Here is a 24,755-nt window from a genome sequence, read left to right as displayed (position 1 = left end):
ATTAACTATTTTCTATTACCTGATTGTTAATGGATATATAATATTCCATAGCATTCATTAAATGTGATCATGCCTAACACAGAGCTTGGCAGATAGTAAGTACTCACTAAAAGTTAGATTTGTTGTTATTGCTATTATAATTTTGATTGATATTTCATTATAATTACTGAAGAATTCCCTCATCAAGTGCCCTAATACATGCTGTTTCTTTCTTGTTTTTATTTTCTTTATGCACGAGATGGTGTGATCCAGCTTTAAAATTTGCTGTACGATTTAAAGGTGGGCATGTCTGAGCCTACTGGGAAGAAGACCAATATCATTATTGCTCTTATGTTCTATTTCAGTGTCATCCTAGTGGCTGTTTGATAGACCTCTGCCTCCAGATGGGTGTCATCATGTTTTTGAAGCAAATATGGAACAACTTCATGGAACTGGGATACCCGTGAGCACATTATTTTCAAACTTGCCTTATGTCTAGTCACAAAGAGGAAAGCTAGAGGTGGCATGAGTAGTGCTTAAGAATTTGGTCTTGGTAATCAGACAAATGATGGCTCAATTCCTGTTCTGCTCCTTACTAAATGTCTGCCCATGTGTAAATTAAACCTTTGAGAGCCTGTTTTCACGAAGAATGTATCAACAATATATCTACCTCGAGAACAGCTGTAAGGGTTAAACAGAATAATGAATGTAGAGTAACTTGTTTAATGCATTAAGACACTTGTTACTAGTTTGAAAACATGATTGACATTACAGGTTGTATATATAAAAATAATTTTCTAAGGTGTTTCTTTCACTACCAGCAGAACAAGTTTGTTGTTTAATAAAGACAGCCTTCATTCCTCCCAAAAGAATAAAGCAAAGATCAAATCCTGGATGAGAAGCTTTGTACTCTTTGTTACAACTAAGAAAAAAATGTTAGAACAGGGCTGATTGTACTAACATCAAAACAATAGCATTCTATTTTCATTATTTTAGATGTTTTAGCTGCCTGTGAAATGCTTACAGAGGTGCTGAATGCTCACTTTCACATATATTAAAATACACTTTCCTTTAAAATTTGGCAAAATACTGGGTATTTAAAACAATGTAATATTGAAGCTTTGAGTCTAATCAACTAAAAACATGCCTATTTGAATAATTTCCTGACTATTGGGGAAGAACTGGTTAGTTGGTTGATGAAGTAAGTACCTTGGGGTTATATATCAAATTATAGTCTTATTTTTTTTCTTGTGGTGGTACATATTTTATCAGAACATTCTTGAACAAAGACCTGGGGGTTGTAGAAGTGATATTAACCCTGCAATCTGCTATAAAGTATTGTGTTAATTTACAGGCAGCCTTAGAGCATAGGCTGTGGAATTACCCAGACCTGGTTTAAATTCCTTCTCTCTTCCTTGCTAAATTTGCTTAATATTTCCTTGACATCTCTAAGGCTTTTTTAGTCCATTTATAAAATAGGGTATTTATGAAGATTAACTGAGATGACCCAGTGCTTTTTAAACCTTCATCGTAAACGACAGAACCTTTTTGTGAAGAGAGTTTTATACAGACTTAATATTCAAAACAAATTTAAGCAAATCTCTCCTAAACAAAGAGAGAATAGAGGATGGAGGACTGGGGAGCCCAGTTCATTTGTGGTGTTCCTTCCTATTCTTGGGTCACTTCTTTAAAACTGGGTTTAGGAAACATTGTTTGAAAGAAACAGGAATTAGGTGTCAAGTGCTTAGCACAGAATGTAACATGCTGTGAGTACTCCATAAGTATCAACAAGATGATGTAGGGGTCATTGCAGTATAAAAAAGTTGTTTCTTTTTATTATCACTACTCATGGACTGCTACATCTGGTGCACTTTAGACAGAACATTTTCATTATGGCCTTGCGCTAGGGGTCAGTCTGGATCACATGTATCAAATCCTAAGGGCACCATGGCACATCCTACCCTTCCCGATATCTGGGCAAAGGCTTTGTTAAAGAAAATTGAGCGGGAGTAGACCAGCCATTAAAGCAAAACTCTTGTAAACCACAATTGTCTTTCTTCAAGCAAAACTTTAAACAGAACCTAAATACATATAATAGAAACAAGCAGATCACCTCAACTCTCACCTCCAGCCCCTTTTTCACCTTCATGAGGCTCTGGAGGCAACCTCCACTGCCTGACGTTTGTTCTCTGGTTGCTCCTCCAACTGCCACTTAGGTTCCATGATTAAAATTGAGAGTTGGGTACTGTTCACCGAGTCCTGTAAAATTCACCTTGTCCTGGAGGTAATTTTCATTGAACTCTTAAATAATTCATTACCCAGAAGGCCACAATATGTGCATACCAGGATATTTCCGAGTCACATAATTCCAAGATTGTACTTGGGCTAAGAAAACAGTATTGTTACTTCCTTTCCAGGTGTGAGAAATGGACTCACGGACACAGACTTATTGCCTAGTAATTATTGTTCACTACAATAGCAGAATATAATAATCACTAACACTTAGACTCCTCATATTTCTAAACTCAGAGAGGTGAAGTGACTTGCTAAAAATCACATGGCTAATGCATTGCAGGATGGGAACTAGAACTTAGATCTTTTGAAATCCTACCCAAGGGTCAATTAGTTTATGTGAAACATGATTTTTTTTCCTGTTCAGAGAGTATAGCTCTGAAGATTTTAGGTTATGAGCAATGAAAGGGTCAGACCTAATCACAGCAGGCAACATAGAAGTTTAAGTATTTCTATAGGTGGGGAGAGGGGAAGGAATCATAGAAATGAATATTTGTTTAATCAATGTCAAGGATCATTTTAGTGTATAGAGCATGAATTCCTAAATATGTAGATATTTATAGGACCTAGGAGAGTTCTGGAAGGCTGCGGCCTACTCTCCTATGCTAAAGTTTTTCAAAAGATTTTTAAAAAATTCTTTAAGATATTTAAGCTTTCAAAATTTTTTTTAACTTTATAAAAAAACTTTTATAAAAGGCAAAACCAAATACCTCCAATTCCGAGGAGCTGGAATTGGTTTTACTCATTTCTTAATTCACTATACATTGTTAACCGGATGCTTGAATCAGAGCTCAAAAGTCCTTGGTCTGCTCTGTGATGTAGGTTGATCCAGAACTGGTGGTCACGACATAAAATCAAGCGGGGAATACATGATGCTTCCATACCTCAGTGGGAAAATGATTGGAATCTGCAGCCCATGAACCTTCATGGACTGATGGATGAGTACTTAGAAATGGGTAAGGAAAAAAAAATCTGCAGGACTATTTGGCCTTCTTGATACAATTTTTCTACTTCACACAAGCTTTGGTTCAACAGAGAAAATTATCTCTTTCCTTTCCAACCCTAAGCATTCTAAAACACATCTGCACCTTCATCTCAAGGAGCTAGAGATACTAACTCTTGGCAGATTCACATGTTTTATTCTCTGAGAGCCATGCATTGACCAAAATGAAAGTTTTTCTCACAGTGGAACACCTATTTTATGAGCAAATATTTGAAGCAAACAAAATAATGCTGAACCAATTTCTTTTCTTTTTTCTTTCTTTCTTTTCTTTTTTTTTTTTTTTGAAACAGTGTCTTGTTCTGTCAACCAGGCTGGAGTGCGGTGGCATGATCTCAGCTCACTGCAACCTCCACCTCCTGGGTTCAAGCGATTCTCCTGCCTCAGCCTCCTCGAGTAGCTGGGATTACAGGTGCACATCACCATGCCCGGCTAATTTTTGCATTTTTTGGTAGAGATGGAGTTTCACCACGTTGGCCAGGCTAGTCTCAAACTCCTGACCTCAGGTGATCTGCTCACCTCGGCCTCCCAAAGTGCTGGGATTACAGGCCTGAGCCACCGCGCCTGGCCAGCTGAACCAGTTTCTATGTTAAGAAACCTACCATTCTACTCACGTAAAGCAATAATTATTTTTCACAATAAACCTTTGCACAGACTCCGTCTGAATCTTAACTTCTGAATCTTAACTCCTCCCCCTTCTTCCTCCTCTTCTTTCTCTTCTTCTTTTTCCTCCTCCTCCTCCTTCTCCTTCTTCTTTCTTCTTCTTCCTCCTCCTTCTCCTCCTCCTCTGTTTTGTCTCCCATCTTCACTCTATTTCTTCTTCTTTTTCTCTCCTTCATGCTGCATTATATAGAGGTGGAAAGCCCATAGACTTTCAATACATTCAGAACTTAATTTGAATAAAGGTTTCAACATTTTCTAGCTATCTACCCTTTAGCAAGTTTAGTTAACATATACGAAACAAAGTTGTCCTAACTGTAAAATGAGATAAACATATCTACTTTGTAAGGATGTTGAAAGCATCAAAAGCAATTTATATAAAGCACCTAATTTGTCACAAAGAAAGTTTATATAGTAATTTCCTAATGTTCTTCTTTTGCAGTTTTGCAATTTGGTTTTACCACCATCTTTGTTGCGGCTTTTCCTCTAGCCCCTCTTTTGGCTTTGTTAAACAATATCATTGAAATCAGGCTGGATGCATACAAATTTGTCACTCAATGGCGGAGGCCTTTGCCAGCCCGAGCAACTGACATAGGTAAGATTCGGAAGTTAAACGATTTTTACGCTGCTAACACCAATAGGTGTGCTTTGGTTTGAGTGTGCCCCCAGATTCATATGTTGAAACTTAATTGCCAGTGTCAAAGTATTAAGAGGCCTTTAAGAAGTGATTAAGCCGGCCGGGCGTGGTGGCTCACTCCTGTAATCCCAGCACTTTGGGAGGCTGAGGTGGGCAGTTCACCTGAGGTCAGGAATTCGAGACCAGCCTGACCAACATGGAGAAACCCTGTCTCTACTAAAAATACAAAATTAGCCGGGCGTGGTGGTGGGTGCCTGTAAACCCAGCTACTCGGGAGGCTGAGACAGGAGAATCGTTTTTACACGGGAGGCAGAGGTTGCAGCCTGGGCAACAAGAGTGAAACTCCGTCTCAAAAAAAAAAAAAAAGAAGTGATTAAGCCATGATCCCTCATGAATGGGATTAGGACTCTTACAAAAAATAGCTTGAGGGAGTGACTTCATTCTCTTCCACTTCCCCGTGGTGTGAGGACACAGCATTCATCCCCTTTTCGCTTTCCTACCTTCTGCTATGTGAGGACACAGCGTTTGTCCCCTCCAGAGGATACAGCAGCAAAGTGCCATTTTGGAAGCTGGAAGCAAGGCCATCTCCAGATATTGAACCCGCTGGTGCATTTATCTAGGACTTCCTAGCCTCCAAAACAGCCAGGAACTTCTGTTCGCTATAAATTACCCAGTCTCAGGTATTTTATTATAGCAGCATAAAGGCACTAAGACAACGTAAGTTGGTCCTACTTAGCACCATGTGGTTTTCTATTGTGAGAACACCCTTCCAACCGTAACAAAACTTAACATTTTGTTATGAAAATAATAAAAGGAACATTAATTTAGTTGAGATTAAGTTTACATTCAATATGCTATTTCATAAACTTGGTCATAACTAAAACGGATTTCATATATACCTTTCCATGTTAATAGACACAGCTCTGCCTCATTCTGTATAATTCCTGCACAAATTTCTATGATATGTATATGACATTTTTTAAAAATAATACTTTAGCCAGAGATGTTTAGCTTGCTTCAGTACTTTGCTATTATAAACAACACTGAAGTGACCATATTCATATATACTTTGCCAGATTATTTCCTCAGGATACATTTCTAGACTGGAGCTCCTGTTCAAAGAGCATACACATCTAAATTTTTGATATGTAATTTGGCAGCATGTCCTCCAGAAATGCTGTGCCAATTTACACTCTCATCATAAGTACATTTCTCTATTTCTGCAACAACTCCAAATGTAAAAAGGATTTTTGGATTGTTGTTCTATCCTTGAGAATCTGAAGAGGAAAAAATTTATTGTTCTATTTACTAGCATTTTTCTAACTGTGAGATTAAGTATATTTGTATTCCTTCTTTGCTAATTGTGTTTATGTTCTTTGGTCATTTGGCCATTGTATCTGTTTGGTAATCTGGCCCTATATTTATTGGGAATACTAATCACACACACACACACACACACATATACCATATATACATACCATAACTGTGTGTATAAATATATGTGTGTGTGTATATATATATATATATATATATATATATATATATATAAACAGAGATGCTGGTTTTCAATTTTTTCACTTTATTTTGGATAAGGTTTTAAATTGTATATATAATCCAATTGACATGTATCCCTCATAGTTGTTATTATTTTTGACATTCTTAAAAAGGTACTTTAGAACTAATGATTTTTCACCTGTTGTATTTATTGTTGTTTCATTATTTAGATATGTCTGTTCTGTTTTGTTTATTTGCTTGTTGTTTGCTGTCATTTTATTATTTCATTTAAATTGTTGATGCATTTAATTGTTGTTCATTTAAATTGTTGATTTATCCGGAATATGTTGTTGATAAAATTGATGTCCAGGATTTTTTCCCCAATGCTTAATCAATTTTTCCAAAACCATTTATTAAATAATTCAATTTTTGAACTTGTTTCTATTATTTTATACTACATTCTCTATAAATTTAATTATATTTATATAATCCACTTTTCCCATTGAACTACTTGTTACATATACTGCTTTAATAAACTATAGTTTTTAAATAAAAAATCCAACTATATTGGAAAGCAGCTCCACATGTCTTTTTTTGGGAGGGGAGATTTTCTGGCTAATACTGCAAGGTTATCCTTTCAATTAATTTTACCCATTTATATATTATACTGTCACCAAAGTTTATTTAAAATATACTTATTCAAAAGATTGAATACAATGCAATTTGAGTTTCCATATTTTAAGCAACTAAAATTATTGCTGTCCTTTAAATTTGATGATGTTATTGATTTCATTATTTAAACAATATAGACACAGGAGGGGAACAACACACACTGGGGCCTCTTTGCGGGGCAGAGGGAGGGAGAGCATCAGGAAAAATAGTTAATTCATGCTGGGTTTAATACCTGGATAATGGGTTGATAGATGCAGCAAATCACCATGGCACACGTTTACCTCTGTAACAAAACTGCACGTCCTGCACATATACCCCGGAACCTAAAATTAAATAAAAATAATATAAACACATTAAAGAAAATCTAGAAAATAAGTTTTAAAAAACTTCCATTTCACCTTTAGTTAGCATTTACTATACCTTCCCATAGATAGGTAAGTGTTTTCTAAACTACTGGATTTTACTTTGCTCAAGCCAGACAACACGAAAGTGTATAAAGAAAACAGTTAGTAATCTTTCACCTTTATATTTATCCTCTACCTCAGAGAATCAGTGCTCTCAACTTGGCATGTATCCTTTGCCATTGTTTTTCTTGCTCATAGAAATATACAAAAAATATATTTGTACACATATGTAGAATTCTGCATTGTTTTTCCTTCATGAACATTCTCCGGCTCAAAACATATTCATCTCATTTATTTTAATAGAATAGTAATATTCATAATACTGATACACCATAAATTTTATAACCATTTACTTATTTCCCACTATAAGCAGGAATAGACATAGTCATAGCTATAAATATAAATATGTACATAGTTATTACATATGTAGTACATATCATATATTTATATATGTGTTTGCATAAAGTGTATCTGTAGTATAGATCCCAATACGTAGGATTAAAATGTATGCATATTTTAATTTTAAGATGTATCAGATTAATTGCCAAAAATGTTGTAACAAGTCATACTTTCAGCCACACTGTAAAGGAGTTTCTGTTTCCACAATCCCTAAATAGCATTAGATTTTGTAAGACTTTCAAATCTTTGTCAATCTATTGGATTTTTTTAAATCTTATTTTTGAGTGCCATTTCTCTGAATATTAGTGATTTAAACTTCTTTTTATCAGTTATTTTAGTTCAGAAAGCAAATTGCTCATTTTATTGTCTATTTTTCTCTAGGTTTATCTTATTAACATTTTAGGATCTTTTTGTATATTAGGCATGTTAACCCTTTGTCAGTTTTTGTAAACCAAATAGTTTCTCCCAAAGTATTTTCTTTTGCCTAAATATTGTGACTTTTGTAAAAATAAATGTTTAATTTTAATGTACTCAAATATGATTTTAATCGGTTTCTTGTCTTATGATCTCCTCATCAAGTAAACTTTAACATGTTTTTAAATTATTATTTTTAATTACAAATCAATGTAGCACATTATAAAAATTTTGAAATGCCGAGTGTGGGAGGAAAGAAAGTTTATCACCTTGAGTGCTGTAGAGCATTTTTTCCAGGATATTTTTTTCTCATACATATTTTTAAAACTAAGTTTAATCCCACTGAAAACATTAGTTTTGACTATAATGAATAGTATAGTAGTTCTATATACTATACATCTTCAAAAGCTTTTTGTGTGTATGTATTTTCATGACGCCAGATTGACCTCCTAGGAAGTAAAAAATGTCTACTAGAACTTTTCAGGTCTTACCACCAGACTAGTTTTGCTTTTTTTGTATTTTTACTTTAAAAAGACATTTGACAAAGATAAAGACAAACTCCAGAGTGAATGCAGATATTTCACAGTGTGCATAACCATGCAGAACTTGAAGTTTCTTATGTACTATTTTTATTGCCTCAGCAAGTTCTGTAAATTAGACTTTGAAATATCTTGTGCACCTGTGCACCTGTGCCATGTCTCATTGTTGCAGACATGAACCTAGTCCTAATGGCATTTCAATTTTTAAATCTTTCTAGATGAGATCTATCTTCTCTTTGTGGAAAAAGTGTATTCAATAGCTATAATGTCTGTATTGAGACAGTATACTAAGGAAGCACATAGTGGACAGAGCTGTGGTCCCAACATAAGTAAAACATTATTTCCAAAATGAGTTTAATTACAGGGTTTTCATTTTCTTCATTTTTGTTCACGATGATTAATCTTTCTCTTACCAGGTATCTGGCTTGGAATTCTCGAAGGAATTGGTATATTGGCTGTGATCACCAATGCATTTGTAATTGCTATTACTTCTGATTACATCCCACGTTTTGTTTATGAATACAAATATGGCCCCTGTGCAAATCATGTAGAACCAAGTGAAAAGTAAGGTTTAAATTTAAACATTCTCCTGATATGTTTTACATTTGTAATTAAAATAGGATCTTACTGGGAAGTTTTGTTCTGTGACCATTAAGGGTGGTGTTTCTAAGCATTGCATTTATAATGTGTTTATTAGGTGAAATCAAGCAAGGCAAAAAGGACAACAGTGTTATAGCAAATAATCTTAGAGTCCGTCTACTGTTTTTACTTGGAAATGCATCACAAACATCAAAATATTAAAAATACATTTAGAAGTTACATTCTGTAAATAGAAGTTATCTTACAATAACTTCTTCCCATCTAGATGGTAAGAAGAACGCAATCTTCTTACCATATAGATGGGGAAATTGCAACCTATACTGACTGATCAAACTGCTGAATGGAGCAGTGCTAGTTTGTGGCAAGAAGCAGAACTTGAAGGAACTGTCAGCTCTATGACTAGAGATTTTCAAAAGGAATTTACAACTAGGGGTTTTAAGGATGCAAAAAATCCTGTCTCCCACGTATTTTCTTTTAAAATTTAAATCCACTCTTTGCAACATAGTTTCTCAGCCTCTGCACTATTGACGTTTTAGATCAGGTAATTCTGTCTTTTCATGGAGGGCAGAGGGCTGTCTTGTACATTGCAGGATGTTTAGCAGCACCCTTGGTCACCACCCAGTAGATACCAATAGTAACCTCACTATTCCCCAAGTTGTGGCAACCATAATTATCTCTGGGCATTGCTAGATTTCCTCTGGGGGACAAAGTTACCCAGTTTAGAACCACTGCTTTAGGTGATACAGGTTTTTTCAGCTCTTTCCTTACTTAAGGTATTGGGAAAAAATGTAAGAGGGCATTGGATTTGAAGAACAGAGAGGAGTTGGAGGCACATAAAACAGAGCTGTAGCTGGAGATCAGCCTTAGGTGTGGAAGAAGCGACAGGAGAAGCTGCTTCTCCTACTTCCTTCAGGAGTAGCTTTGGGTGTGCAGCTGATCTGGATGCAGGACATGTGCCACAACAGGATGAGCCCTGGACTAGGAGGAAATGCACTGTTAACTCTGCTGAGGAACTGACGTTTTCTCGGATCAATGAAATACCTTTCTGGATATAAATGTCTCAGTTTTTTCAGATAGGTGATAAAGGGATGGATATTTCCTTTATATATTGCATATCGTGGGGTCTTGTCAAAGGATTTTAACTTGAAGCCAGACATTTTAGGTTCAAGTTCTAACTTTGCCTTTTTTTTAAATTTTATAATAAATTGTCTACTTTATTTTAGAGATAATTGAAAATACAGAAGAATAAAAAGCCATAAAAATCCTAGCAAAAACAAAACAAGACTATAATTCCATTCCAGAAATACATATTACTAATATTTTGAACCTATCTTTTCAGATGCATTCTATTCATGTACACATTTTAAAGGTATATAACAATAGAATCTGACTTTTTTGATAATCTTTTCTTAATTATTTCCACCCTTAACAATATAGAATGAGTAAATATTAAACTTCTGTAGTTCTAAACTTAGACATGCTTATCCTGTATTCTGCTTTTTAGTAAAAGGCATGTCATTAATCTGGACCTAGTTGGTTCATAATAATAAGTGTTCGGCCGGGAGCGGTGGCTCACGCCTGTAATCCCAGCACTTTGAGAGGCCTAGGTGGGCAGATCACAAGGTCAGGAATTCGAGACCAGGCTGGCCAACATGGTGAAACCCCGTCTCTACTAAAAATACAAAAATTAGCTGGGCTTGATGGCAGGCGCCTGTAATCCCAGCTACTCGGGTGGCTGAGGTAGGAGAATCGCTTGAACCCGAGAGGCGGAGGTTGCAGTGAGCCAAGATCGTGCTATTGCACTCTAGCCTGGACGACAGGGCGAAATATCGTCTCAAAAAAAAAAAAAAAAATGTTCATAGCCCTTATGATTAAGAAATGATGTCTGAGATAAGATCTTATGAACTCTAAAGCACTATTTAAGTGTAAGAGGGATTTTGTATTAGTAATTTTAAAAACCCTGTTTTTTCTTAATTCAAAATAATCTAGAAGCAGATGTTAAGGATTTAAAATATACGGGCTTGTTAGGGAGCCCTCTTCCATAGCATTATTTGCCAGTGTCTTCACTGCCACCTAGTGGCAGGTGAAAATGAGATTGACTGGGTATCTAGTACTCTGCGTTCATGTAGATAGCGCCTGCCTTTCATGTAGATAGCGCCCGACATCTTCTCCATATTCATCGGTTAGGAATATAGACTAATTTCAAGCAAAGATGTGGAGGGCTTATGTTACATTGACACCACACATTCAGAGGAGCACCCTGTTTATTTTCCATGTATGCTTAGCAGCTAAATTGGGATAGATTCATTCAGATTGGAAATTTTCGGAGCAAGGTGGCGGAAGAACAAGATGGCAGTGGGAGGGGAGGATATTGGCAAGAGAGTAGGTGAAATGATAAATTATTGGTTCTAGTATGGACAACGAATGGAATGAAGCCAGCATAGCTCTATAATTAAGAATTCAAGGTTTAGAATCAGATAGATGTGTGTTTGAATCTAGGTTCAGAGGGCAGTCCTTCTTAACATGCGGTCTGCAGATCTCCTTCAGGGGTCCATGAAGTCGATGCAATTTTTATAATGAAATTAAGATATCATTTGCCCTTTTCATATATTGACCTTTTCCCTAGTGATCTAAAAATATTGCTGAATAAAGTTTCTGGTAGTTTTGCATAACTAAAGGCAGTGGCACCAAACAGTATTACTAGTGATTGTATTCCTCACCATAATTTGGCCAACATAAAAAATTTCAGTAAGAAGTTCAGTGTGTCCTCAGTGAAGCAGCAATAATTATTGATTTAATAAAATCTCCACTACTGAATAGATGCCTTTTAAATATTCTATGTGACAAAATAGGAAGTGCGCATAAACCACTTTCTGCTGAATGCCAAAGTGTAATGGTGGTCTCAAAGAAAAAAAAAAATACTCATGTGATCTTTGGAGTTACAAACTGAGCAAACTTTTTTCCAACATGAAGTAATGATTGCCAGACAAACTATGATTATTCAGACTTGGATACTTAGCAGTCTTTTACAGAATGCTCACTACTAGCCTGTCATTTTAAATAAAATAATTGCTATATTTATTGCCATTGAAAAAGTTCAAGCACTGAAGTGAAAGTTAATAATTTTGGATAACTTTTATTTACCACTTTGAGCTTAAAAGCTTCCCAATGCTTATAATTTTTTTCTGATAGAAATAAATGGTGATATTAACAATTGTGAGTTTTTTCATGGTCTATAGTAAAAAATATGTCATTATTTGGAAGAGCTGCATGGTTCCAGGAACGAATATTTTCCAAATAACCCATATTTGATGTTATAAAATCATGAATGAATAATGTAACAGAATGAAAACGTCATTGATATGGTTTAAAATTCCACATTGCAGCTAAACCTTAGAAAGTATCACATGTAGAGCTTTGATGGAATGTCAATGAAAAATATCCACAATTGTTTCAAATACTATTAAAATAGTCTTAGTATATGAGACCAGATTTTCTACTTATTCTTCAACCAAAACAACATATTGCAACAGATTTTATATAGAACCAGATATGAGAACCTAGCCGTCTTCTGTTAAAACAGGCATTAAAGGGATTTGCAAACATTTAAAGTAATGTCATTCTCACTATGTTTTTCTTTTGGAAAATATAGGTATTTTTCTTTAAGAAACAGGTCATTTATATTAATTTACCTTAATATAAATTATTTTTGTTTTTAAATGAAGTAATAGACATCTTCTAAACTTCTCAGCTTTAATTTCGAATATGTTAAAATATCAATAGATACATCTCTGTGAAAAAAAGAAAAAAAGCTTCTTCAGATCCTCAATAATTTTTTTAAATGCAAAGGGGTTCTGAGGCCAAACGTTTTTGGAATTATAGGCCTAGAGAAAGTTACTTAGTCCCTTTAAACTTCAATTCTTTAATCATTATGATGGAGATAAAATACATATGTTTTAAGGTTGTTGTAAAAATTAATTTTAACAATTCTTTGAACTCACCTGGATCTCTAAAGCATTGGTCATAATAACTCATTCTTGCCCCCCCCTTTCCTTTGATGTCCTCTTTTCCATTCTTAACCATCTTACAAACCAGTTGCCCAATCACCGTAACCACTTCCTTGGATACGCAGGTCCTTGCCCCCATTCACTTTGTTACGGAATTGCAGAATCACATCGTTGGTTCTCCAGACTCTTTGTCTACTCTGCACTGCACTCATGCAGCTGCATGTGAATGAAGGAAAACGAACAACCACACTGACTAGTTTCACTTTAAATTTGTGTCACATACTTTGTGTGGACCTGACAAACGTATTTTATTTTCCTAGTCCACTTGCCCGTCTACTTTTATAGAGAAGTTTGTCATACCTTCTCCTTGCTCCTCAAGCCTTCTGAACCTCCTTTTCTCTTCTCACTCTGACCTGATCTTGCTTCCTACTTAAGAAAAATTGAATCAATTAGAAAAGATCTTCCACAGACGTCTATTATCACATCTTCCTACCTACAGTATGTGTCCCATATAGCCTGCCTCCTCCAAGTTCCTAGAAATAGAACCATCTGTGCTCCCATATTGAAGGCAAAATTCCTCCACTTGTGCCCTGGATCTCTTCTTCTTTCCCTACTGAGACCATCATTCTAGTAATTCACCCCTTTTTCTCATACATTATGTATTTTGCCTCTATTTACTTTTTCACATTAACATTGAAACATGCTTTTATTCTTCTAGTCAATAGATAAAGTCCTCCCTTGTCTCGGCTGCCTTCCAGTTACATCTTTATGTCTTTGCTCCCATTTATAACAAAAACTACATCCCAAGAGTTTTCTGTTCCTATGTTCTCCAATTCCCCTTCTCTTCTTCCCTTTTAAACTCTCTTAGATAACGTGTATGCCCCATGGCTCCGTCGAGATGTCATGATGACTTTCACATTGTCAAACCCACTTGTCAACTCCAGTTCTCACATCATTTGGCCTCTCAGCAGCATTTGATAATTGATCATTCCCTTCTTAATATACTTTATTCACTTGACTTTCAGAAAGCCACATAAGTTTGGTTTTCCTGCTACCCCACCAGCCACACCTGCCAAATCATGTCTGCCAGTTCTCATCTCTCAGCTTTAGTTTTGAAGTTCCCCAAGGGCTCAATCTATGGACTTATTATCTTCTGTATTTCTATTTATTTCCTTGACCATCTAATTCAGTTTCATGGATCGATCTACGCTCACACCTGAATTCTAGCCTTGAATATTCCACTGTCTACTTGGCATCTCCTCTTACCTGTCTAATAAACATCTAAAACTTGCCATGCCCGAATTTAAAGTCCAAATTTTATCCAATCCTGCTTAACCTTCAGTCTTGCCCATCTCAGTTAACAGCAATTTCATATTTATAGTGGCTCAGGCCATGATCCTTGGCAATCAGCCTTGAATACTTTTTTATTTCACGCCCCACACAATCCACTGGAAAACATGTTGACCCTGCTTTCTAAACATCCCCTTTTCATACCACTTCCACTGCCACCACCTAGCTCAAGGCACTATCATCTCTCACCTGGATCCTTGAATAATCTTACTTAAAACCTAAGTTCATTCATGTAATTCATGTGCTCAAAATACAGTAGTGTCTTCTTATTTCACTCTAACTAAGAGCCAAAATCCTCCTTAAATTCATACAAAGGGAGCTTCTTCTCTGAACTCGTTTTCCAACATTATTTCCCTCCCTCCCTTTGTTTCTACCACCACTGCCCTCTCACAGTCTCCAGTACATGCCAAGGATTCTGCTTTTTCTGCTTGAAATTGTCCATCCCCAGATACCCTCGTGGCTGCCTCTTTCAACTCCTAATCTTTCCTCGTGTTATCTTCCTTAAAAAGTCTACCCGAAGGACTCTATGTGAAATTTTAACCCCCTAATTGCAATTTCCCTTAGCCTAATCTATTATGTTGTGAGTTGGTCAAAGCTTTACATTACTTTCTTTAAGAACATCCAATTTCTCCAGCACCATTTGTTGAAAAGACAGTTATTTCACCAAGGATTGCAGTGCCATTTTTGTCATAAATCAGGTGAATGTGTATTTGTGGATCAGTTTTTGAACTATCTCCTCTTCATTGGTCTATTGCCTTTCCTTGTATGAAGATCACAGTGTCTTAATTACTGTAGCTTTACAGTAAGTCAATATTATGTGCTGTAATCTTCTGTACATTTTCTTCTTCAGCGTTGATGTTGCTAATATAGATTCTTTATATTTACATATAAACTTTAGATTCAATTTCTCAGTTACCATTTTTTAAAAATTTGAGAGAATTGACATTTTAACAACCAATCTTTAAACATGCTGACTCCATTTATTTAAGCATTTATTGAATTCTCTGAGACATGTGGTTTGGTTGTTTGTGTTTAGATCCCAGTGTAGAGGTGCTATATGGCATTTTTAGATTTATGCCCAGATATTTGGTATTTATAATGTCACTATAAACAGTATTTATTTAAATTTTATTTTCTTTTGTTTGCTGCTAGTATATAGAAATATTTTTCTATATTGACCTTGTATCTATCTAGTGACCTTGCTAAATTCACTCATTAATTCAGATGGTTTTTAGATTATTTTATATTTCCTATATACATAACTATGCCATATGTGAATAAAGTCATATTTATATATTGTTTCTTTATGTTAATTCCAGTTATGTCTTTTTCTTCTACTTGTGTAGACAATGTTGAATAGAAATAGTTACAAGAGAAATATTTGTCTTCTCCCTGACTTCAGGAGAAAGTGTTCAACATATGAAGCATTTCACGGTTAAATATGATATTAGCTATATGTATTTATGTAGATATTCTTCATCAGATTAAGATCCTACCAGATTTTTGGTTTGTTGAATAGTGTTTATTATGTCTCTGGTTGAATTTTATAAAACATTTGTTTATTAATATGATCATATGATTTTCTTTTTGTTCTGTTAATGTAGTGAGTTCCACTGAGCGATTTTATATGATAGAAAAAACCTTGTATTGCGAAAATTAGCTCCACTTGGTCATGAGATTCATTTGTGGTCTATAGAAAATTTAAACTTATCTTTCTGCCCCCCACTGCCTCAAAACTTTGAGAGGCTGTGTGTTAGTGGCAGGCCCCCTCCTTCTTGCAGCAGGATTTGTAGAAGGCCTTTTTCTCTTAAGTGCTGTGACACTCTAGAAGATTTCATTCTGCCTTTTGAAAATCAAATTCACTCCCACCCCTAGCTTTCCAGGCTGCCCAAGAACTTAGCAAATATCTCATGAGAAAAACATCCAGGCATTTGAGGCTTCTGTACCTTCCAATCTGTCACGCCAGCCCCATGCAATTGGTAAAACTCATTGGTTTCTATTGCCCTTGGTAGAGACACTCTGACTTGCTGAACCTAATTCTTAGTATTCACCCAGATTTGACAAATGAATGCCTCCAGGAAAGGGAAAGAGTAGGTGATTGCCAATTTCCCTAGGAAGGACTTTTCTCTCTCTGGAACATTCATTCATCTAGTTCTTGTTTCCATACATCTTCAGTGTCTTTAAAAACTTGATTTTTGTTACCATAGGAATGCTGACTTAACAATATCCCATCTGGAAGAATTACTTCATTTTTATTTTCATAGCACTTATTGCATTTTAACATTCTATACAATTTACTTATTAATTATGTTTATTGTATGCATATCTCTCCCCTCTCCCACCCTGCTAGAATGTAAGCTACACAGGGATAGGGGTTTTTGCCTGTTTTGTTCACTGTTAAGTACCAAGCATCGATAATTTTTCCAGCAAATCATAGGTCTTGAATAAATATATATGTTTAATAATTTAAGTAAAAAATAGGCAATGTTTATTAACTACTTAATTATAATTGAATAGTATGTGCATGCATATTTATAAAACATATTTTATAGAGTTTTAATGCATAGAAAGTAATTAGCAAAATATCGAGTGTGTAGTAACTACTTAATAAACATAAACCAGATGAAAAGGCAAGATAGGAATTATTGGGAGAAAATGGCAGGGCAGGAATCTGTCTCATTAAGGTACAATTATGAGAGTTAGGGAATGGAATAAAAGAGCTTGGTGGCTAAAAGTTTATCATTAGAATGGAAAGAATAATACATGTGTAAAATCCTGGCATTTGTAGTAAAATAATTAGGCTAGAAATGTATGAATCTTTGAATCACATGATATTTTTCTTTTCTCCCAGTTGCTTAAAGGGATATGTCAACAATAGCCTATCCTTCTTTGACCTGAGTGAGCTTGGTATGGGAAAATCTGGTTATTGCAGGTACTTATAATAGTTATCTTTCCTGCTTGCTTTCACCATTCCATGTACTCCCCCCTGCATGTTAATGAGCACACTTAAACTGTTATTTTGGCATTTTGGCAAATCAAGAAAATTCGGGCCTCCACTCTTTGATCTCTATTTGTCATTCTCTTTGTTTTTGTGGATTTCAGGTACAGAGACTACAGAGGCCCCCCTTGGAGTTCCAAACCCTATGAGTTTACTTTACAATACTGGCATATCCTTGCTGCTAGATTGGCCTTCATTATTGTGTTTGAGGTTAGTCACAAGCTGAGATGAAAATTACTATAGATAAATGCTTTTCTAAATGATTTATCAGTTGCCTCTTTGAAATCAGTTCCTCACAGACTTCCATAAAAACACTTAAGTAGGTCCCGTAAAAGGCTTTAATACAATGAAAGCATTATTACAAGTATAGAAAAACAAGAACTGAATAATGTAAGAGTGTACATTAATTTAAATACCAGGAAATCAGCGTTAAAAAAAAAAGCTACTGCACAGTTGAGCTGAAAACTTTTGAGCCTCCTACTTTTGAGCCTTTTAGTAACCAAGTTTAAAAAGGAAAGGATGATTTTCATCATCTGATAAAAGAATTCACATCGATTCATCGGGATGGAAAAAACTGATTTTCTGAACAATCAATTCCAATTACAGTTGATCACTTATATATTTGTATAAGGAACACTGGATGGTTCAATAAATTGTGCTTGAGAACATTTTATTTAAAAATTCAGAGACTTTGATTATCAGATCCATACAATAATATCTGATTGTAATCCTGTGAAGAAATTTGGCAGAAGCTATTGTATTATTGCCTTGTTTAGCATATAATTATTTCAATACAGTGAATAATTTAGCACTGGGATATATTGAGTATCTACTCTCTGAGGTACCACTAAGGTCAATAAAAAAGACCTTAAATGAATCTGTTTTTATGGCCACACCAATTTATTCAGAGAAAAGGTAGCCACGACTAAGACTTTTGGAACAAATATTTTTAAAGGTAATATACCTCTAAACTGATCTCCAGAAAGTACTTCAAATTTGGTAGTGAAATATCCTTCATCTTTAAAATGAAATGCTTACCCCTAAGGGTATCATCCAGGACTGAAATTCTGTTATTTAACGACTTTGCGCCTATATACATGTCTCCTGATGAAGTGAGAGTGTCTACCATAAGAGTTAAGGCATATTTCCAACCCAGTGATTTAAAAAACTTCTATTGTGTTTTTATTTACACTTCTCCCCCCATCTTATTTTGGAGCTCAAAGGAACAAAGTTAATAGAATGCATGGATTCAAAGCAAACTGTTGTCATTGATCCATGTAATTTCTTCACTATTTTTTTCTTCTTCTTTTACCATTGCTAATTCCATTACTCACCCATTCCAAAAGCATCCACTCCCTTTTCATCCGTATAAATTCTTCCACATATTTACTTGCATATGTGTTTGTTTACAAAAAAAATACACAGTATTAATTTGAGTGTTCTTTTTCAAAATTACTTCAATGGTATTGTTTCATGAAACTTATTTTGTGCCTTACCCATTTTACTGTTTTTAGATATATAGAGAGCTAGCCATGAGATTGATCCACGTTTAGAACATTTTTTCTGTCTTCTGTATGATATTTCATCAAATGTATTAATCCTTTGTCAGGTGGATAGTTTGGAAATATTTTCCCCATTCTATCAGTTGTCTATTCACTCTGTAGATTTTTTTTATTTGCCATGCAGGAACTTTTTAGCTTGATGTGATCCCATTTGTCTATTTTTGTTTTTATTGCCCATGCTTTTGAGGTCTTACTCCAAAAAAATCTCTGCCCAGGTCTATGTCCTAAAGCATTTCCCCAGTGTTTTTCTTCTAGTGGTTTCATAGTTTCAGGACTTACACTTGTCTTTAATCCATTTTGATTTTATTTCTGGATTTGGTAAGAGATAGGGGTCTAGTTTCATTCTCGTGCACATAGATATCCAATTTTCCCTCCACCATTTATTGAAGAGAATATCTTTTATTCTATTAAATATTTTCCCCTTAGAGTGCCATTTAGAATGAGTTGAATAAACTTTTTAATTATAAAATAATTCTGCATTAAGTTCTAATAGTCAGTGTTATTAAAATTATACTAACTTGGCCAGGTGTGGTGGCTCACGCCTGTAATCCCGGAACTTTGGGAGGCCCCGGCAGGTGGATCACCTGAGGTCAGGAGTTCGAGAGCAGCCTGACCAACATGGAGAAACCCCATCTCTACTAAAAATACAAAATTAGCCAGGTGTAGTGGCGCATACCTGTAATCGCAGCTACTCAGGAGGTTGAGGCAGGAGAATCACTTGAACCCAGGAGGCGGAGGTTGTGGTGAGCCGAGATCATGCCATTGCACTGTAGCCTAGGCAACAAGAGTGAAACTCCATCAAAAAAAAAAAAAAAAAAAGCTATACTAAATTTTTTGCTCAGGGACTTGAAGCATATCGCTACTAATTTAATTATAGCAAATGTTTTGAATTTTATTCCTATACCCTTGAGGCACATTCCTGGATATTTCTGTGAATATCAAATATTTTATCAAGAAAGAAACTTCTGATTATTTGCTTTTATATGGAAAAATATGACCTGCCTTACTATAATCTACTCTGCAGTGCAGTCTCTTGGGACACGTATAATAAGCCCAGTTAAACTACCTTGAATTCTTCATAGACTATTATCTACTAAGAATCCATTAGGAATGTATTATTTTCCACAGGTTATGCTAACTCTATTAGTATCATGTTTTTTCCTTTCTGAGAAATTGAAAGATCTACTCTTCTTCATAGGAAAAACAGGATGCGTTTATAGTAACAGGAGGTAATATTTAAGCGGGGCTCGCACTATGACAAGCAATCCTTGAGCCATACACACACACACATATATATATATACACACCCACGCATACACACACACGTATATGTATATTGTGTATGTGTATATGTGTGTGTATGTGTATATATATTCATTTAATACTTATGCCAACCTTTAAGAGGTACTACTATTATCACCATTTTAGGGATATGACACAGAATATAGGTGATTTGCCTGAGGATAAACACCTAATAAGCGTAGGATTCAGATTCAAGCAGCCTCATTCAACATGTATACTTCTAACCACAGACATACTGCCTTTGAGTTTTATTCCTGCTTTTTTTTTAATGCATTACTTTTGTCAGTTCATTTTTCAAAATATCGGCCAGGTGTAGTGGCTCCCGCCTGTAATCCCAGCACTTTGGGAGGCCTAGGTGGGAGGATAACTTGAGCCCAGGAGCTCGAGTCCAGTCTAGGCAACATGGTGAGACCTCGTATCTACAAAATTTTTTAAAAAAATTATCCAGGTGTAGTGGCAGGCAACTGTACTCCCAGCTACTTGGGAGTCTGAGGCAGGAGGATTGCTTAAACCCAGGAGATGGAGGCTGCAGTCAGCTGTGTATATGCCACTGCACTCCAATCTGAGCAAAAGAATGAGATGCTGTCTCAAAGAAGTAATAATAAAATAAAAGTAATTTGTTTTTTATCATACAATAATTATGTAATAAAGGTAAAATATTTAAAGCAGCTATGATGATATATGAACTTAATAGACATGAAAAATGCATTTTTTGAGTTTGAGTCTAATGCTAGCATAACAGGCAGACTGCATTCTATGTGGTTTACATGATATGTGTTATGATCTATTGGACATGGGTTCTCCCTGGATATGATCTTTCTCATCTGTGTGTAACAATTCATGTCACAATATTTCATAATATGTAAAGATTTTATAGGAGTGAATTTAAGATTTACTCGGTGCTTATAAAGTGATATCAACATGTTGCAGCAAAAAGAGGAAATAATTCTTTGTTTTGTCTTAAGGAAGAAAGCAACAGTAGTGTTTTCAATATAATTTTTGAAAATATTAATATTCTAGATGGTACATACTAAGTTCTGATGATTGATTCAAGGCAAATGCAACATTGCTCATTGTTGTACTGTTTTATCATTAGCATTTCAGAATCTTTGAAAACTGTACTTTTCACATTTAAATTTGCAGCACCTTGTTTTTGGGATTAAGTCATTCATCGCATACCTGATTCCAGATGTACCAAAGGGTCTACATGACCGAATACGACGAGAGAAGTACTTAGTTCAAGAAATGATGTATGAGGCTGAACTGGAACATTTGCAACAACAACGGAGAAAAAGTGGTCAGCCTGTTCACCATGAATGGCCTTAGTTGACACCTGTTACCCAGTAGGGGTGATAACATTAATGGGAAGAAATGATGGCAGCTTTGAATGCTAGGTGAAATCTAGGAGGAAGGCATACTTGGCAAACCACATGTATAATATGCTACTTGGAAATGTATCACAGCCATCTCTGGGATTTGAAATATCCAGGCTTGTAGGGAAGAAAACAATGACTTGACGACCTTAAAAATGGTTAGATTGACATTGCAGGAAGCCAGGATGTAATTCTCAGAACCAGTCTCAGGGAGATGTACGCTTGGAGACCTCTGCCTTCCATCAACTGCAGTGTAATGGGAAAGAGGGTGGTGAGGTTTTGAAAGACAGATTTCCATGTAAATGTTCACAAGCCAGGCATGGCTTAAAATATCATGCAGTCTTCACTCACATACTAATTTGACTTTGGAAAGTATGGTTGAGTTCAGATACTTATAAGAAATGACTTAAACAAATTCTTGCCTTGGCTGCCAGAACTCTACATCCCTTCAGTTTACAGGTTGGTAGGAATTGCCCTTGTCTCTTGCTGAGATTATGGATCTGTGCCAAAGGGGATTTATGCTGCTTTACATTGACTATGCAGTTGAAGAGTTCCACATCACATTTAGTAGTCAAACCAAAAATCTAAGATTCCAAAAAGAACAGCATTCATTGAAATAATATTCCATTACATTGGCTACTTCAAGTTTCTTTTATCCCTGGCAGAGCCAGTTGCACTGCAATTTTTTGTACTAAATGCCAATAAAGCCACATACTTACAAACTATGAATGGCTATTCTTATATAGTTTAGAACACAACTAATCCATACTTTATTGTGGAAGGCTGTTTTATAGTATATTTAATTTTTTTCTCTATGATTTATTACAACTCTTACGGAATATTAACTTGAAATGCTGTAAATACGTTGGTTTTCCTTGTCCCTTTGCACCTTGACAGTACATAGTATACGTTGTGGTTTATGCAGCTCTGACACCAGTTTTTGCTATTGTAATATGTTTATTCAGGAAAACTGAGGCCAGATGTTCTGCAACACTTACGCTTTTTCAACAATGTGCACTCTTACTCATGAACTAATGAAAATAATGCATGAATATAAATCTATATTATTTGCTAAAAAAAAGAAAAAACATTTGTGTTTTAGTTTCTTTTTTCATCACTGAAGGGAGTTTTATGTTATTATTTCTTTGATAGTTTTGATTGGTTTATTTTTAACAACTCTCTAGAAACAAAGTCAAATTAATCACAAAAGACATAATTTTGCTTTGTTGTGGAATTTCTATTTCAACGTCAACTCTGTATCTATGAGTATGTCTTTTCCACAGACAGATGAGGCAGGAGTGATGGGGCACTCAAGAAAGTTCAGAGGAGGCATAAGCTATGGAGGTTGGAAAGGAAGAAAGAGAAGAGCTGAAGTAAATGTATGGTAGAAATTAAGGTGTTTCTTTGCAAAACAAGGAAATCACACATATGCACACATACATATTTATGGTTACTATGGTTGTTATTATTTGTCCAATCAAGCAAAGCACCATTATTTCTAACATATAAAAGACCAGATCAAACACAATGGAAATAAAGCTACTACGTATATATGCTAGTATTTCTCTAGTAAGATTATGTTTCTCTTACTAGGAAACTATTTTCTAAATATTAACACTGAAAATGTTTTGTTAGCTTTTCCTTCTTTCTCTCCAGAAGAAAAGCGGATAGATGATAGCTGTTTCATTGTTTTTGTCAAGCATATTCACTTTCCTCCTTGTCCTCTGATTCTGAGCAAAGGAAAGGGCCTCAGACTCTGAACTTCCCTCACGTGCCCTTGTTATGTGAGACTCTTCCATTCAGATTCCAGAGAGGTTCTCATGCTCCCCCTCCCTATTTGTAGCAATCGTAGCAACTAATTCCACTAAGTACAAGGGAGATTTTTTTACACTCCTCCATTTTTATAGCATCTGCATTTCTTTTTCTTTGTTAGATACATGTATACACCTGCCTGAGTATAAATACTCTCTCTACCTAATAATAACATCAACCAACATCTTTTCCAAATTAGGGCCACAGAACGGCGACATTTGTCTGACGGTAGTATAAAGAATAATGATAGCTCTATCCTTAAGAAGTATTTCCTTTCCGTGTTTTTATATAGTCCCATTAGGGTTTAAAACCATATTGATCAACTAGAAAGAAAAATATGAAAAGAGAAAAATATTTTAATTTAAAAATTGTAATACATTGATTTATAAAATGCCTTCTCTGATACTTTTGAAACAGATGTGAAAAACAGAAAGAAAAAATTGTCTGAAATGTTTATTTTGTGAAACAGTGCAATAGAATCTAGTTATGCTTTCATCATTGTTGACAGTAAATACTGACAGCCCCTTGCAGTGTGTTAGTTTTAGATCACTCTGTTTGAGTTGAGAGAAATGTTTTATATCATGGTTTTTATATGAATACAAATTACTTCTCAAAGATTTATAGCACACACTATTCTCAGGAATTCTGTATTACATGAATGCTGCTTATATATTTTCATATTCTAACTTGTCTTTTCAAGCAAATAACTAATATATATGTGCATGCAGTCTGCCTTGACAAATTGTTCCAAGCTGAAGAGCTTTCACTGTACAATGTGTGGAAAATCACCGTAGATCATGGCTGAAATAGTTTGTAATTGTCTGAGTCTGTGCACGTACTTTTAGATAAAACGCTGCTGAGTGACTGCATGATGAAATACAACTTCTGAATGCTGCACATTCTTCCAAAATGATTCTTAGCACAATCTATTGTATGATGGAATGAATAGAAAACTTTTTCACTCAATAAATTATTATTTGATATGGAATTTTGCCTATAATTTGCATGTTAAGTTTAATTCTGCTTGCTTTTTAAATATTAAATTGAAATTTGTTTTGTATGGGGAGGGGGTGCTGTTCATTCTTTAACTCTGCAAGGCTAGCTTCTTATTCTTGAAGGCCATTACCATACTCTTAAAAAGGTTTGACTCTCTTCTGATAAGATCATTATTTTCTTCAAGGCGTTTGCACATTATAAAGTGCTGTTGGGGAATCACACCTCTCTAATGCTTTGTACTAGACACAGATAAGAGAAGAAGCTT

The 24,755-nt window shown here is 35.2% G+C and overlaps 1 protein-coding gene across 5 annotated transcripts in view; it reads left to right on the top strand.

Annotated features, from left to right (window-relative positions):
* ANO3 (anoctamin 3) overlaps positions 1-24,482 on the top strand; it is a 469,771-nt gene extending 445,289 nt beyond the window's left edge. For all 5 annotated transcript variants that reach the window (XM_063728504.1, XM_024255829.3, XM_063728505.1 and 2 more), the window contains 7 exons: positions 345-442; positions 3,094-3,227; positions 4,374-4,526; positions 8,907-9,054; positions 17,299-17,379; positions 17,550-17,655; positions 21,453-24,482. In XM_063728504.1, coding sequence (XP_063584574.1) covers positions 345-442; positions 3,094-3,227; positions 4,374-4,526; positions 8,907-9,054; positions 17,299-17,379; positions 17,550-17,655; positions 21,453-21,635 — 903 coding nt within the window. In that variant the 3' untranslated portion in view covers positions 21,636-24,482. The remainder of the gene's footprint in view (positions 1-344; positions 443-3,093; positions 3,228-4,373; positions 4,527-8,906; positions 9,055-17,298; positions 17,380-17,549; positions 17,656-21,452) is intronic.
* The last annotated feature ends 273 nt before the right edge of the window (positions 24,483-24,755 follow it).

The sequence above is a fragment of the Pongo abelii genome, chromosome 9 (assembly GCF_028885655.2).
Source record: "Pongo abelii isolate AG06213 chromosome 9, NHGRI_mPonAbe1-v2.0_pri, whole genome shotgun sequence".
NCBI classification, from domain to species: domain Eukaryota; kingdom Metazoa; phylum Chordata; class Mammalia; order Primates; family Hominidae; genus Pongo; species Pongo abelii.
This window is presented reverse-complemented; position numbering and strand designations above follow the sequence as displayed.